Raw genomic sequence first — 18131 nt, 5'->3', positions numbered from 1 at the left:
GTGAGCTGTGAGGGAGATGCTAAGAGACTGCAGGGTGACTTAGACAGGTTAGGTGAGTGCGCAAATGCATGGCAGATGCAGTATAATGTCGATTATCCACTTTGGGGCAAAAACGCGAAGACAGAATATTATCTGAATGGTGGCAGATTAGGAAAAAGGGAGGTGCAACGAGACCTGGATGTCATGGTTCATCAGTCATTGAAAGTTGGCATACAGGTATAGCAGGTGGTAAAGAAGGCAAATGGTATGTTGGCCTTCATAGCTAGGGGATTTGAGTATCGGAGCAGGGAGGTCTTACTGCAGTTGTACAGGGCCTTGGTGAGGCCTCACCTGGAATATTGTGTTAGGTTTTGGTCTTTTAATCTGAGGAAGGACATTTTTGTTATTAAGGGAGTGCAGCGAAGGTTCACCAGACTGATTCCCAGGATGGCTGGACTGACATATGAGGAGAGACTGGATCAACTGGGCCTTTATACATTGGAGTTTAGAAGGATGAGAGGGGATCTCATAGAAACATACAAGATTCTGACGGGACGGGACAGGTTAGATGCGGGTAGATTGTTCCCGATGTTTGGGGAAGTCCAGAACCAGGGGACACAGTCTTAGGATAAGGGGTCGGCCATTTAGGACTGAGATGAGGAGAAATTTCTTCACTCAGAGAGTTGTTAACTTGTGGAATTCCCTGCCGCAGAGAGTTGTTGATACCAGTTCATTGGATATATTCAAGAGGGAGTTAGATATGGCCCTTACGGCTAAGGGGATCAAGGGGTGGGTATGGAGAGAAAGCAGGAAAGGGGTACTGAGGAAATGATCAACCATGATCTTATTGAATGGCGGTGCAGGCTCGAAGGGCCGAATGGCCTACTCCTGCACCTATTTTCTATGTTTCTAAATACACAATGTCCTTTCATGCCTTCCTGTGCTCTGTCAGAAAATGTGCAGCCAGTTTGTCAACGGCAATGTCCCATAGACAGCAAATTAGATAAATTACCAATTAATGGGCCAGATTTTGCTGTCAAAATAACAATGAGGCGAATGGCACTGTTATTTATGCATAAATGCCATAGCAATTTCAAGGAGTTAAATGCCAATATTCAAATCTTGAAAACTTTTGTTCAGTTATTTATTTGGAAAAACATTTTTTTAAAGTAAGATCAAATGAACCTACACGTTTTTGGAATCTCATTTAGGTTTGGAACCAAGAAGATAAAATTATGAGGAAAAAATAATCTATTGTATCCACTAAGATTTGTAAGATACATGAGTACAGGATTCAAGGAGTGAAGGAGGAGGAGCCCTGGTCAGAATTGGTCAAGTTAATCTCTGTGATGTGAAGATCATGGCAAAATATGAAACCTAATAATGGAATTAATTATTTATTGGATTCTATCTTGCTGGATACAGCGCACACAGGGTTAAAATTGGTTTCCACTCGATATTTCTAGATGTTTTTGTGTTGAGCACAGTTCATTTAACTATTTAATGTTCAATGCATTTATTCAGTTGTTTATAGCTTATGCCATAGTCTGATGGAGTATGTTCTTCTGCTCCAAAACTTGAGATCATGTGGCGGCACGTGATGTTTGTATCACTGCATTCGCCAGATAACTAAAGGCACACTGATTTACTTGTGGCCAGTGACACTGAACCTAAGGAACTATTTAGTGAAAAAAAATTAAAATGTTGCATATAACTAAAATACATCTACATTAGTATTTTTTAATATTTGTCCACTTATTACCTATCCCTAGTTACCGTGAGAAGGGGTGGTGGATCTTCTCCTTGAACCGCTGTGGTCCTTGTGGTGATAGTGCTCCCATTATCAAATTGTTATATTGCTAATTTATTTGAATCACAAAAATAAAATTCCACCAAATTAAGCAATTGACCATGAAGGACCACAGTTTATTATTTCAGAGGTAGTAGTCATTGAATCTGGAGCATTGAATTAACAGGTGTCTTAATTTTGCCTAGTTGCAACTTTAAAATTACACATGCTGATTAAAGATCATTATAGTAGAGTCAGTATTGGAGTACTGCATTTAGGATGCCCATTTCACACACTGATGTTTGCAGCAGTTCAACATCAGATAATTTAAAGTATCAATCAGATATCTCATGAGTTTTCTTAATTTTGAACTGGATGAACAGCCTCACATAATCGTGTGTATCACTCAACCTGATTCATACAAGCACATTGCCGATAAAATAAGAACAGATGTGTGGGAGTACTGAAGCGGTTGGTTCAAGGCTCACTGTTCGGATCACTACTGTTTCTCATTTGCATCAATGACTTGTATTCAGAAACTCAATGCAAATTAGTCACATTTTCTGATGATACAAAACTAAAGGGTCAGTGGGATTGAAGGAGGCAACTCAGACATTATAGAATAAGCTGGACAAAATATGTACGTAACCAAATGATGGCGGAAGAAATGTAATGCTAACAAGTGTAAGTACTGCACAGAGGAAGGAAACATGGATGGCACACATACTGCATGAACGGTGTTTAAATAGCTAAAGATGGAGTTGAAAGAGACCTACAAGTACCTGTAGTCACAATGCCAAACATCTCTAACCAATGCAGAGATGCAATTAGCAAAGCCAATATCATGTTGAATTACATAGCCAAAAGAGTAGAATGTAAGTCAGAAGAAGTTGTGATCAAGCTGTACTCTGACTTGAGTACTGTATCCAGTTCTGATCACCAAAAAACAAGGGAGGCATTTAAGCACTGGAGGCAGGAAAAAAGAATCACATAGCTGATCAGAAATATGAAAGGTTTGGTTTATGAAGAAGGACTGGAGGAAGTTTGGCCTTTCAGCCTGGAAAGGAGGTATCTGAGAGATGGTCTTATAGAAATTTACAAGATAAGAGGAATGGAAAAACTATATCCAGAATATTACTTCAAGTTGAGTAGTGGTGCTAGGACAAAAGGACACAGGTTTTGATTTGGTTTTGGATGCTCCTATTCTTGCATTGTGTACTGCTCCTTTGCTCAACTGTGATCATATTTGTCCTAGTAATTAGTTATCTAAACCTCGCCTTTTAGTAGAGGTATAAATCTACTATTGGATCATTCTCCTGAGGCACATCACTAATTGGTTAAATGCCACCAAGCTTAGATTTTCTGCAGATCCCATTTCACCCTTGGTGACTGATAATTATTGCAATTTTTAGGAGAAATTTCCTTTATCAATGTAAATGGGAATGATCCTGATTAGTCCTTTTCAGTCCAAGTGATAAGATGTGGACCACAATGGCCACTGGCAGTAAATTTATGAGTCTGATGTGCAGAGCATTGATTCTAACATAGAAAGAGGTCTGTGCTTTAGACAAATGTTGCTGCATGAATCTTTAACTTACAGCAAGGCATGAGTGTTCTTTACGAAATTGCTTTATAAGCAGTTCTGCTGCAAATCCTTGCAAATAGGCCAGCCTGCTTTTGATGATTGCAAATGTTTGGAAAATCTGCAGGGTTGACTAGTGTATAAAAGCATGCTGAAAAAAAATGATTTATACACCACTTTTGGTATTGTTGCCCTCATAGTTAAAGGTCCCTCATATGCCTCTTGAAATAAAGAATTAATGTAAGAAAATCTTTAAATCAACTGTGGCTGTGTTCTTGACCTTCTGGTATGTTCCATTTGCTGGTTAATATGTAGTTGTCTGACGACAGGAGGAATGGACAAAAGGGAACAGTAGCAGGTCAGTGAGGGAATGTGTCAGCACTTGGGCTGCCTCCAGCAGATGAATTTGCCAATCCGTGCTGCATTGAGAAGGGGAAGAAATCATTTGGGGTAGAAAGGTGCCACATAGTTTAAGCATGGATGGTATCTGTGATGCTCAGTAACATGTAGCGCATCAATAATGTCGCCAAGAGTGGGACGAACAAAATTACAAAAAAAAAGCAAAATGATCAATGCCTTCAATTTTCATGGAGAGTAGATGGAATTACAGAACGATTTCAAAATACCAGTAAAAATCATGCAATAAAAATGGAATTTGTCTTCTTCATACATTATAAACCAGTGACTGAGCTATGACCTTTAAATATTGCTTATTGAATCCAAAACCATTGTTTGAGTGGTTGGCTTCAAAATGTCTTATTTAGGTCTCTAAATTTAAAAAGTTATATTATTTTAAAATGTATTCATTCATTCTCAGGATTTGGGCATCGCTGGCAAGGACAACATTCATTGCCCAAACCTAGTTGTCCTGAGAAGGTCGTGATGGGCTGCTTCTTGAACTGCTGCAATACTCTTTAAAGCAATTTGATACAATTGAGTGGCTTGCTAGGCCACTTGAGAGAGCAGTTAAGAGTCAACCACATTGGTGTGGGACTTCAGACCAGGTTTCCTTCCCTAAAGGGTATTCGTGAACCAGTTAGGTTTTTATGACAATCCAACAGCTCTCTGTGTTATGAAAATCTAAATGTTAGTGTTTCATCTAATCATTCAAAATAGTCATTCCGAAAAGGATGTAACCGATTAAAGCAATTCTTATTTCCTTATGTGCATCTTTCCGAGGCGGGGCATAAACTGGAAAATGCCACCCTTAGAGCCGCTCTAATACATGCCATTTAATATTTTCAATATTAGCCTTTTAAAATAAATTTTCCAAAACCAAAATCTAACTTTGGAGTATAGTTCCAGTTGTAGAATTGGGAGTTGTTCAATGTGCTGTGAAGAGGAATAACCAGCTGCAAGAGCAATCTTTATTAAGTCATGCATTAATGCATTATATTTACACAAGATCCCTCAAATTAAAAATACAGTATGACACTAAGAACACAATGGAACAGATTTTGTTAATGGCTCTCAAACTATATAAAATGCTGTTGAAGACTGAAATGATGCATGCGGTTCAGTCAGTAATAAACTCTAATAACCTGCAGGGTGTGCTGACCTCCAGTCCCTTGATACCATGCTACCCATGGAAAGAAAACGTCAGGGTTATATCCATGAACTGATTCAGACTGAAGAGAGATACATGGATGATTTGCAGCTGGTTTTAGAGGTAAGGACTGGCAGAACTAAATGACTACTATATTTTATAAAACATTGAGCAAAGGAGAGGTGGTCTGATGTTTCAATGCAACTACAGCTGTAGTGAGATTCAGGTTCAATTTCCCTTTGCTGGTGGTGTTTGATTTCAACTGTACTGCTGTGGGAACATGTCAGGTAACGGCCAGACACTTCGAGGCGGCGGGGGGGGGGGGGGTGGGGAGGGGGAGAGGGAGAGGGAGAGAGAGGAGGGGGGCGGGGGAGGCAGGCGGGGAGTCAAAAGAAGTGAAAATCAAAGTTATCACTGGCCTGCCAGCAGCGGCTTAACACTGCATTGAGAGAAGCCAGGGAGCGGCTCAGCCTTGGTTAAAGATGGTACGCAGTAAGCTTGAGGGATTTCATGAGACAAAATATTTTATTAAAGCAACTGAATAGAGGAATGAGCTGAAGTACCTAGCATTATGTCATATAATTTTGCAATCAAACACCGTTCTTACCAGACAATCTGCTTTTACACAAAATAATTGATTCTATTATTCTATTGTGGTATAAGAACATAAGAAATAAGAACAGGAGTAGGGCATACGGCCCCTCGAGCCTGCTCTACCATTCAATAAGATCATGGCTGATCTGATCATGGACTCAGCTCCACTTCCCCACTCAATCCCCATAACCCCTTATCCCCTTATCGTTTAAGAAACTGTCTATTTCTATCTTAAATTTATTCAATGTCCCAGCTTCCACAGCCCTCTGAAGCAGCGAATTCCACAGGAAGGCAAATTATTATCTGAATGGTGACAGATTAGTAAAAGGGGAGGTGCAACGAGACCTGGGTGTCATGGTACATCAGTCATCGAAGGTTGGTATGCAGGTACAGCAGGCAGTAAAGAAAGCAAGTGGCATGCTGGCCTTCATAGCGAGGGGATTTGAGTATAGGAGCAGGGAGGTCTTACTGCAGTTGTACAGGGCCTTGGTGAGACCACACCTTGAATATTATGTTCAGTTTTGGTCTCCTAATCTAAGGAAGGACATTCTTGCTATTGAGGGACTGCAGCGAAGGTTCACCAGACAGATTCCCGCGATGGCAGGACTGACATATGCAGAAAGACTGGATCGACTAGGCTTATATTCACTGGAATTTAAAAGAATGAGAGAGGATCTCAAACATATAAAATTATGACAGGATTGGACAGGTTAGATGCAGGAAGAATGTTCCCGATGTTGGGGAAGTCCAGAACCAGGGGTCACAGTCTAAGGATAAGGGGTAAACCATTTAGGACCGAGATGAGGAGAAACTTCTTCACTCAGAGAATTGTGAACCTGTGGAATTCTCTACCACAGACAGTTGTTGAGACCAGTTCGTTAGATATATTCAAAAGGGAGTTAGATATGGCCCTTACAGCTAAAGGGATCACGGGGTACGGAGAGAAAGCAGGAATGGGGTACTAAAGTTGCATGATCAGCCATGATCATAATGAATGATGGTGCAGGCTCGAAGGGCCGAATGGCCTACTCCTGCACCTACTTTCTATGTTTCTATTTACAACCCTCAGAGAAGAAATTTCTCCTCATCTCTGTTTTAAATGGGCGGACCCTTATTCTAAGATCATGTTCTCTCGTTCTAGTCGCCCCCCATCAGTGGAAACATTCTCTCTGCATCCACCCTGTCAAGCCCCCTCATAATCTTATACGTTTCGATAAGATCACCTCTCATTCTTCTGAATTCCAATGAGTAGAGGCCCAACCTACTCAACCTTTCCTCATAAGTCAACCCCCTCATCCCTGGAATCAACCTAGTGAACCTTCTCTGAACTGCCTCCAAAGCAAGTATATCCTTTCGTAAATATTTGAAACCAAACCTGCACGCAGTATTCCAGGTGTGGCCTCACCAATACCCTGTATCGCTGTTGCAAAACTTCCCTGCTTTTATACTGTTTCCGCTTTGCAATAAAGGCCAGTTATCTTGAAATGCAAACCAAAATTTTGATCTGGGGGGGTGATATAAGGAATCAATTTTAATTACAGTAAGAAGTGAAGAGTTACATGATCAAAGGGAAATTTGATTTTGGAAATGGAACTCTTTGCTTGTACACTATGTACGTGCACGTTCTATTTTGCAGGTTTTTCAGAAACAGATGGCTGAATCCGGGCTTATGACAGAAACTGACCTGGGAACAATCTTTGTGAACTGGAAAGAACTCATTATGCCCAACACCAAGCTGCTCAAGTAAGTGTGTGTGTTTTTGGCTGGGGAGCCTTGTTTTGCTCGAGTCTTGTAAAAGTGGCTTATTTTTTGTTATGTTGTGTTCTTTGTGGGAGAATCACCAACATTTTATATTAGTACACCAGCTATTGCATGCTATTAGAAATGTCAGCCTGAAGTTTCAACTTTGGGTGCAATCGATGATCCGAGCACATATTGCACTAGTTTTGAGAAGTTTTTTTTACGTATCCACTCAAACTCATTTGCATATCGCTGGATGTAAAATCAGCTATGAATCAGTGCAATTGGGCAGCGCTTTAGAATGTAACTTTTTTTTTAAGTTTAAAAAAATATTCCTTGATGTATTTAAGAGTGTTCACCTGGTGCAGTTTTGTTAATACAGCTGAAAATGGTTTCTCTCAAAAAATAAGCCATTTTTTGGTCAGAGTGTGGTCCACCACCTGTTAGTAACCCGATTTTAAATAACTGAAAATGACTTTTTTTTAAACTATACAGTTCTATTTGCTAGTTATATTGGTGTACACTAGTCAGTTTCTTGGTAACTTTTTAAAAAATTATCTTAAAATGCTTTTCCCAAACGCGCCCATTAGTGTCCTTGCGTCTAAAAAAAAAAATCTTAATTTTAAGAGCCTCCCTGAAGGCATGCAAATGAGAGCAATTATCAGAAACTCAATTATGTTTAATTTGACATGAGGGGTGTGGCCAGATTTTAGCACAATGGTTTTTAAACTAGTGGAAACTCGATTTACACTAGACGTAATTTGCACTTGAAATTGTCTAATCTTTTGTACTGGTTTGGATGATTTGGGGCGAATTGCTCTGAAAAAACAGCATATCGCAGCGGAAACTCCAGGCCACCATGTGTAAGCTTGTTTGATGGCCTAGTGGGTAAAGGCACTATTCACAAGGTGGTGTCTACTAAATCTTACAGATCTGAGGTTCCCAGGTTCAATTCCAGGTCTCTGGTGAGTTTGCTGATCGCAACTGAGGTAGCAGGGGGCGGGTGCTTCAACTAGCCTCAGTGTGCTGGGCTGAGTGAGCGTGGGTAGAATGGGGAATCGGCAAAGGTTCCCAGTCCTCATGACTGTTCAGTTGCACCTGAAGATCAGATAAGAACATAATTTGGGCTTTAGGGTGCTGTCTTCACACTGGAATATCTGCGAGAGGCCAGAATAGTGTAGAGTTTCACCTCAGCAGGAATTCAGCCTTGAGGTGCAGTTGGATAGGAATTTCTTAGAATTCATACTTGTGTGAAGTGAGTAAGTAAAGTTTGATATTGGGAATTCAAGCTAACGCTAAATTCTTAAGTTAGACACAGAGGATTGAAAGTGGAGGGAGCCTTCATGATATGTGTGAAGTGCGATATGTGAGCCATTGTGGATTCACAGTATATTCATCATCATAGCCAGTCCCTCGGGATCGAGGAAGACTTGCTTCCACTCTTAGCATGAGTTCTTAGGTGCCTGTACAGTCCAATACGAGAACCACATTTTTTGTCACAGGTGGGACAGATAGTCGTTGAGGGAAAGGGTGGGCAGGGAGCCTGGTTTGCTGCACGGTCCTTCCGCTGCCTGTGCTTGATTTCTGCATGCTCTCGGCGACGATACTCGAGGAGCTCGGGCCCTCCTGAATGCACTACCTTCACTTAGGGCGGTCTATGGCAAAGGACTCCCAGGTGTCAGTGGGGATGGCGCACTTTATCAGGGAGGCTTTGAGGGTGTCCTTGTAACGTTTCTTCTGCCCACCTTTGGCTCGTTTGCCATGGACGAGTTCTAAGTAGAGCGCTTGCTTTGGGAGTCTCGTGTCTGGCATGCGAACTATGTGGCCTGCCCAGCGGAGCTGATCAAGTGTGGTCAGTGCTTCAATGCTGGGGATGTTGGCCTGGACGAGGACACTAATGTTTGTGCGTCTGTCCTCCCAGGGAATTTGCAGGATCTTGCGGAGACATCATTGGTGGTATTTCTCCAGTGACTTGGTGTGTCTACTGTACATGGTCCACGTCTCTGAGCCATACAGGACGGTGGGTATTACTATGGCCCTTTAGACCATGAGCTTGGTGGCAGTTTTGAGGGACTGATCTTCAAACACACTATTCCTCAAGTGGCCGAAGGCTGCACTGGCGTACTGGAGGCGTTGTTGGATCTCATCATCAATGCCTGCTCTTGTTGATAAGAGGCTCCCGAGATAGGGGAATTGGTCCACATCGTCCAGGGCCACGCCGTGGATCTTGATGTTTGGGAGGCAGTGCTCTGCGGTGAGGACAGGCTGGTGGAGGACCTTTGTCTTACTAATGTTTAGCGTGAGGCTCATGCTTTCATACGCCTCGGTAAAACGTCGACTATGTCCTGGAGTTCAGCCTCTGTATGTGCACAGACGCAGGCGTCATCCGCGTATTGTAGCTCCACGACAAAGATTGGAGTGGTCTTGGACCTGGCCTGGAGATGGCGAAGGTTGAACAGCTTCCCACTGGTTCTATAGTTTAGTTCCACTCCAGAGGGGAGCTCATCAACTGTGAGGTGGAACATGGCAGTGAGGAAGATTGAGAAGAGGGTTGGGGTGATGACACAGCCCTGCTTGACCCCGGTCCCGACATGAATTGGGTCTGTGATGAATCTGTTGGTAAGGATCACGGCTTGCATAGCGTCATGAAGCAGGCGGAGGATGGTGACGTATTTTTAGGGGCATCCGAAATGGAGGAGGACGCTCCATCGACCCTCGCGGTTGACAGTGTCAAAGGCCTTTGTAAGGTCGAAGAAGGCCATGTATAAGGGCTGGCGCTGTTCCCTGCATTTTTCCTGCAGCTGTCGCGCTGCAAAAATCATGTCCGTTATGCCCCGGAGGGGACGAAATTCACACTGCGACTCCGGGAGGAGCTCCTCGGCCACGGGGAGAAGACGATTGAGGAGGACTCTAGCGACGACTTTCCCAGTGGTTGATAGCAGGAGATTCCTCTGTAGTTGCCGCAGTCAGACTTGTCCCCTTTTTTAAAGATGGTCACGATCACTGCATCTCTAAGAACTCCCGGCATGCTCTCCTCCCTCCAGATGAGAGAGATGAGGTTGTGTATTCGCGCCAGTAGTGCCTCTCCACCATATTTCAGTGCCTCAGCAGGGATTCCATCCGCTCCCGTAGCCTTGTTTTTTAGCTGTCTTATGGCCTTTTCTACCTCATGCAGTGTTGGGATCTCACTGAGGTGGTGGCGGGTAGCATGCTGCGGGATGGAGTCGAGAACACTCGAGTCAAAGACAGAGTCTCGGTTGAGGAGATCTTCCTTCCAGCGGGCCCTGACTGTCTTGGTGTCCTTGATGAGTATTTCCCTGTTCTTGGCCAGGAGTGGGATGGGGTCTTGGGAGTTTGGTCCGTATGTGGCCTTGACTGCGGTGAAGAATCCTCGCACATCATGGCTGTCGGCCAGCTGCTGTATCTCCTGTGATTTCTCCATCCACCACCTGTTCTTTAGGTCCCGGGTTTTCAGGGCAGCACATTTGCACTAAATGCCAGAAAAGCAAGACTCTGAAATAGAGAATCTGTGTTTGAGCAGCAATAGGCCACAGTTCGCAGCATCAGAGAGGATGAGAGGTTTCTGGATCATACCCTAGATTTTACCTTGTATAAGAACTCCTAGTAGTTTTTGCTTCATTTATTTTGGTTATATGACATAAGCCTGAGTTTCATGATCCGTGGTTCAAGGGCTCTGCGTGTGAGGAAGAAGACCGGTGGGGAGAAGATGCCAGTGCAGATGATTGGAGACATCCTGGCAGCAGAACTGTCACACATGCAGGCTTACATCCGGTTTTGCAGTTGTCAGTTAAACGGAGCATCCATACTTCAGCAGAAAACTGATGAAGAACCAGAATTTAAAGATTATCTTAAGGTATGGAAAAAGGATTTTTCTTTGTCTGAGAAACATTCCAAAATGTTTTATATTGATGAGTTTTGTAAGCTTATTCCTTGCTCTGTTTTACCAGCCTATATTAAAACTTAAATTTTGGCCATGAAAGACTGGGAGAGCATGTAAATCTTGGGGCAGTATGTTTGATCTTTTGCCCTATGATAAGTTTGTGAAATTCAAAGCTGGACAGCTGATACACTTGTTTGTCCTCCCTGTTTGGGAGATAGTGTTGTGTTAAAAGGCCTTTAACTAAATTGTGCAAAATGTATCTTGTGCCTCTTAATCATCATCGTACATTATGACAAGATAAACAGTATGGGCCGGATTTTTGCCATGTTTGTGACCAGGTCTTTGCCGCGATTTTGATCCCCCGCACCGAAAATCCGGTCGGCGGGATCCTCGGGTACCTGTTTGCGGCAGCGCTTCCAAGTACCGCCAGGGAGAGATGCGCCAATGTGCAATGACGCAGATTGTGTTTGTGTCATACTTTCGGCACTCTCCCGACCCATACACTGCACCCAGAATACCAACAGGTCAAACCTGTCGGTGCAGCCCTGCCAGCAGCGGTAAGTATGAAAACCTGCAAAAAAGGTAAGTTAAAATGTTTATTTTTAAATTATTTTTCAGCGATTTAGTAGCTTAAGGGTTTTGTGAATGTTTTTTGGAATTTTATTTTTTTTGTCCCGCCCCCCAAAGGCCTCTCTCGCAGCGCTCCCAGCCCAGGACTAAAGTTGCTGAAACTTGCGGTTTGTGCCGCGAATCGTCGTGCAACGCCTCCTTTACCCTGGCGCAGACGTAAAGGCTGAAAGTTCGGTCTGAAAACTGTAATTTTGGTGTAAAACTACAGTTTTCGCCGAAAATCTAACCCAAGACTTTTTATGGTATTTGGTTACACTCCTAGTCCTCCTCGGATTTGAGTTTGGTTGAATTTTCTAAAATTGGTATGGTGGAGTCTCAGCAACTAAATCAATGTCACTGTTATTCCAATTTTAAGTAGACCATTTTATTGTTGTATTACTCTTGAGAAATCGAGCTGTTTCTTACTTTAGTCTTAGAACATAGCAGACCTTAAAGCTGAGAAAAATTTCACCAAGATAAAGTGCTTAAGGTGTGAACTGTAACCACATTGCCAGGGACTTAGAAGCTAATTTAGATCTAGATATTTTGGGTTGTTCTTTGTTCTTTTTGATACAAAATATACCATCAACTAAGCTATGAGATAAGCGTGTATATATATATATATATATATAAAAAATGTGGATGACTGTTGAGAAATGAGAGTGAATTGGAAAGTTTGAAATTTTTATTCTATCTTTCTAAAGTTCCTTTTCTCACAGAGAGGCACAGAAATGGCACTACCTATATTATGTGCTGCTCTGTACTATGGGAATACTTCATTCGTCACATGCATGGCAGAAATCAGCCCCCAGTCATGTGCTTGCACAGAAAATGTCACTTTGAAAGGCTAGAAGTAAGCAGATGTCAAGCATGCTTTAGCAGTGGTACGGGTGCTCTGAAATAAAGAAGCTTACTAAAACTATTCAGAAACCAGACCTGTTCCTTCCCAGTCTGCCTCCCAGTTTTAACTTCAGTCTTTTAAGCAAGAAGAAGTAAGGAAAGGCTTATTTTTCTTACGAACTCTGTTTATTGTCCTGCTCAGAGTCAGGCAGAAAAGCAATTCATTTAATTGAAAAGATTATTCACAGCAGTACTCAAATTCACAAAGTTTTTCAAACTTTTCTGAAAACTCAGTTATTTGTCAGAATGACAGCACAGCTTGGATATCATTGTATGTTGTCACCAGTTTCTGGTGGTAATTTTGGATAAAATGAATGTTGCCAATTTTCCTCCCTCCTCTACTCCAGCTAACAGAGAGTCGGGATAAATGGTTCATTCTCGGGTTGGCACTCAGTAACTAGTGAGGTGCCCCAGGGATCAGTGCTGGGACACCAACTATTTACAATCTATATTAACGACTTGGAGGAAGGGACCGAGTGTAATGTAGCCAAGTTTGCTGACGATACAAAGATGGGAGGAAAAGCAATGTGTGAGGAGGACACAAAAAATCTGCAAAAGGACATAGACAGGCTAAGTGAGTGGGCAAAAATTTGGTAGATGGAGTATAATGTTGGAAAGTGTGAAGTCATGCACTTTGGCAGAAAAAAATCAAAGAGCAAGTTATTGTTTAAATGGAGAAAGATTGCAAAGTGCTGCAGTACAACGGGACCTGGGGGTACTTGTGCATGAAACACAAAAGGTTAGTATGCAGGTACAGCAAGTGATCAGGAAGGCAAATGGAATCTTAGCCTTTATTACAAAGGGGATGGAGTATAAAAGCAGGGAAGTCTTACTACATTTATACAGGACAATGGTGAGGCCACACCTGGAATACTGCATGCAGTATTTAAAACTGATGAGAAATTTCTTCTGAGGGTTGTGGATCCGTGGAATGCGCTGCCTCAGAGAGCTGTGGAAGCTGGAACATTGAATAAATTTAAGACAGAAATAGACAGTTTCTTAAATGATAAGAGAATAAGGGGTTATGGAGAGCAGGCAGTGAAGTGGAGCTGAGTCCATAATCGGATCAGCCATGATCGTATTAAATAGTGGAACAGGCTTGAGGGGCCGTATGGCCTATTTCTGCTCCTATTTCTTATGTTCTTATGTTTCTTATGGAAAACAGAATTTTGCTGGGCTGCAATGAATGCTGGGCACCATCTGGAACCTGTTCAAATGACCATTATTTATGTTTGGGTTAAACTTGCTAAGCCATCAGAGGAGACCAAAAATTAAACATTGAATACACTGTTTGAGAGCAAGAGTTGGGAATGGGTGTAAGGAGTGCTGAGGTGATGGAGTCAAGGAGTTTGATGTAGGATGATGGGATGGATCTAGCTGAAAGGCTGAGATGATCACCAAGACAGAGTAACCATAGCTAGAAAGAACCTTTCTGCACTGCAACTGCATGCCCACATTTAATTCCTAATGTTTCATCAATGTTGATAGTTCTAGGATAGAAAGAGCTTAAAATCTTGGACTGTTTCCAATGGACAACACAGACAGAAATTCTGTTTGGTCAGTAGGTTTAATCATTTTCTTTAATTATGATCCTTGAAGAGGAGTTTTCTGCAGGCTATCTGGCCATCTTCCAAATGTTATCTTCACTTGAACAGGGATTACTAGATGGGGATCAAGGGCAGGATTTTTCTTTTGGTGCTGAGGCCTATTCTGGCACCCATGCTGTGATCTGGTTGAGATCATCAATCTCGGCACAGGCCAAGAATTGAGCCTGGGATTTCCCTAGTCTGTATTTAGCCATTAAGCCACCAGGGGAGAATTCTTTATCATTTTTCTAGCCATTTGTAAAGTGATGAGAGCTAATACAGTAATTTGTGATTTGTGCATACACACCATGAAAAAATGACAAGGGAGTTATTTTTTTCTGTTTCTTCCCCTCCCCACTCTTCCTAATGTCGTAAGTTCTTTGCTGGGGCTTGGTTCCATGGTATCTTCCAGTACCACGTTCAAGCGTACATTATTTATGCATGGGACATTATAGCCCAATCCCAACCCAATCCATCCCACCATAATCCAACATCCACGCACATGCCATTTGTAGCAAAATTAGCAGTGGGTAGCCTGGCTAATTTGCCACCATGTCCCTGTCTTGTCACCCAAGAATGCTCAGGCAAAAATGAGTGCTCCTACCACTGCACTGACTGTGATCAGGTAATTCAACACATAACTGACAACCCATTTGTGCACTGCATAAACTCACTCATTCATCAGGGAAACTTACAAGGCAGTTTAACATAGTGCATTAGGAATGGCTTGTCTATCAGCTTATTCCAAATACATGAATGTTTGGCAAAACCATAGAAGTTTACAGCACAGGGGAAAAGACACTCAACCCATCATGCCTGTGCCAGCTACAATTCAAAATAAATCTCTTTTATGCTATCCTAATAGTGCTTCATTTCAAGTATTTATTCATTTTTTGGATATTATGTTTCTGCTTCAACCACTCCCTCTGGTAAAGCATTAAGTGCTCCACCCACCCTCTGTATGACGAGATAACCCCCCAAACACTTTCCTCACTCTCATTAATAATTCTATATTGATGACCCTTATCACTGCTTCCTCAACCAGAAGTAGTAGTATTTTCCCGTTCATTCTAGCAAACACTTCATAATTTTAAAAAAATCTATTTAATCTCCTCAGCCTTCTCTGCTCCAGTGGAAATAGGCTCTGTTTTCCAAGTCTCTCCTCAAAATTATAGTTTTCATCCTTAGCATCATTGCGGTCAACACACACTGTACACTATGGCTTTAATGTCCTTTTATAGGGTATCATCGTGGCGCATAGGGCATCACAACTGTATGGGACAGGCTAGATGGACTATTGGGTGTTTTCCTGTCCATTATTTTTATATGTTCTATAATGAGGCTCCCAAAACTGCAGACATTAGCCAGATTTTCCCAGCGCTCAGCAGATCTGATTGGTGGTGGATCAGCTGTGAAATTTAAAATGTTTGACAGCGGCTCAGAGACCCACTGCTAAAACGCGCACCCCTGCATTTCCCGATGTCTGGTCTGCCAGCCCTGAGCAGACTCGACAGGCAGCGGCGGGGGACCCAATTCAAATAATTAGTGGCTTGTCTATAGCCACTTAACAATGCTTTTTTCTCAGCTTTTTAACTTTCACAGGTCTCCCACGGATTTCACGCTGTGCCTAAAACTCGTTAGTGAAGCTGAGGCAGGAGTTCAATAGCCATTGAATCAGCTGATGAGTTGACTGCTTCAAATATCAACTCAAAGCTGTCAGCTGATTGAGAAATGTTCCCTTAAGCACTAGCATCTCTATACCGCATTTCCACTACATATTCAGGATGCTTCAAATCTTTACATCCCAATAGTGGATAATCAAAGGGCTATAGGGAGGGAGATACTATCAATATCAAGAATGAAGTAGTACTAGGTAAAATAATGGGACTAAAGGTGGACAAGTCCCCTGGACCTGATGGCTTATATCCTAAGGTCTTAAGAGAAGTGGCAGCAGAGATAGTGAATGCATTGGTTGTAATGTACCAAAATTCCCTGGATTCTGGGGCGGTCCCAGCGGATTGGAAAACCACAAATGTAACGCCCCTATTTAAAAAAGAAGCAGACAAAAAGCAGGAAACTATAGACCAGTTAGCTTAACATCTGTCATTGAGGAAATGCTGGAGTCCATTATTAAGGAAGCAGTAGTGGGACATTTGGAAAAGCATGATTCAATCAAGCAGAGTCAACATGGTTTTATGAAAGGGAAATCATGCTTGACAAATTTGCTGGAGTTCTGTGAGGATGTAACGAGCAGGGTGGATAAGGGGGAACCAGTGGATGTGGTCTATTTGGATTTCCAGAAGGCATTTAATAAGGTGCCACATAAGAGGTTACTGCACAAGATAAAAGTTCACGGAGTTGGGGGTAACATATTAGCATGGATAGAGGATCAGCTAACTAACAGAAAACAGAGAATCAGGATAAATGGGTAATTTTCCAGTTGGCAAACAGTGGCTAGTGGGGTGCCGCAGGGATCGGTGCTGGGTCCTCAGTAATATTTACAATCTATATTAATGACTTGGATGAAGGGACCGAGTGTAATGTAGCCAAGTTTGCTGAAGATACAAAGATGGATGGGAAAGCAAATTGTGAGGAGGACTCTTAAAATCTGCAAAGGGATATAGACAGGCTAAGTGTGTGGGGAAAAAATTGGCAGGTGGAGTATAATGTGGGAAAATGTGAGGTTATCCATTTTGGCAGAAACAATAAAAAAGCAAATTATAATTTAAACGGAGAAAAATTGCAAATTGCAAAGTGCTGCAGTACAGAGAGACCTGGGGGTCCTTGTACATGAAACACAAAAAATTAATATGCAGGTACAGTAAGTAATCAGGAAGGCAAATGGAATGTTGGCCTTTATTGCAAGGGGGATAAAGTATAAAAGCAGAGAGGTCCTGCTACAACTGTACAGGGTATTGGTGAGGCCACACCTCGAGTACTGCATACAGTTTTGGTCTCCGTATTAAAGGAAGGGTATACTTGCATTGGAGGCTGTTCAGACAAGGTTCACTAGGTTGATTCCGGAGATGAAGGGGTTGACTTATGAGGATAGGTTGGAGTTCAGAAGAATGAGAGGTGATCTTAAAAACATAAGATAATTAGGGGGCTCGACAAGGTGGATGTAAAGAGGATATTTCCACTCATAGGGGAAACTAAAACTAGGGGATAGTCTTAGAATAAAGGGCCGCCCATTGAAAACTCAGATCAGGAGAAATTTCTCCTCAGAGGGTTGTAAATCTGTGGAATTCTCTGCCCCAGAGAGCTGTGGAGTCTGGGTCATTGAATATATTTAAGGCAGAGATAGACAGATTTTTGAGCGATAAGGGAATAAAGAGTTGTGGGGAGCGGGCAGGGAAGTGGAGCTGAGTCCATGATCAGATCAGCCATGATCTTATCGAGGGGCCAAATGGTCTACTCCTGTTCCTATTTCTTATGTTCTTATGTTTACACAAGTCTCCATGCAGTCTGATCTCAATACCCCTCCCACCATTGATAGATCACTTCTGTCATCTCTACTTCACCTGCCATCTATTCCATCAGCATGGGTGCACTTTATACTCTCTCACCTTGGTCCACAGAATCTGACCACGATCAGCCGCATCATCAGGCAGGCCAGCAGCACCAACAACCACACCAACCTTCTCCGCAATCACCTGATGCTGCACAGGACAGAGGACATCATGACCCAACCACATTGTTGCCCAGGGTGCCAGCGATGGCCTCACCATGACCACATTTACTTTACTTGACGCTGTACACCCTGGCTGCCATATGATGCACCAGGTTGTCACCACCCCACACCAACAACATTAAGCATCCTACAATGCACAAGCCATTCCTTTCACACTCATCATCATTGCAGGGTTACCATTATGTCTCACCATTCACTGCAACTCACTGAGACA

General features: G+C 42.5%; 1 protein-coding gene across 5 annotated transcripts in view; it reads left to right on the top strand.

Annotated features, from left to right (window-relative positions):
* LOC139267231 (intersectin-2-like) overlaps positions 1 to 18131 on the top strand; it is a 297091-nt gene that overhangs the window by 247922 nt on the left and 31038 nt on the right. For all 5 annotated transcript variants that reach the window (XM_070885216.1, XM_070885218.1, XM_070885214.1 and 2 more), the window contains 3 exons: positions 4898 to 5019; positions 7127 to 7233; positions 10921 to 11104. In XM_070885216.1, coding sequence (XP_070741317.1) covers positions 4898 to 5019; positions 7127 to 7233; positions 10921 to 11104 — 413 coding nt within the window. The remainder of the gene's footprint in view (positions 1 to 4897; positions 5020 to 7126; positions 7234 to 10920; positions 11105 to 18131) is intronic.

This window comes from Pristiophorus japonicus, chromosome 7 (assembly GCF_044704955.1).
Source record: "Pristiophorus japonicus isolate sPriJap1 chromosome 7, sPriJap1.hap1, whole genome shotgun sequence".
NCBI lineage: Eukaryota > Metazoa > Chordata > Chondrichthyes > Pristiophoridae > Pristiophorus > Pristiophorus japonicus.
This window is presented reverse-complemented; position numbering and strand designations above follow the sequence as displayed.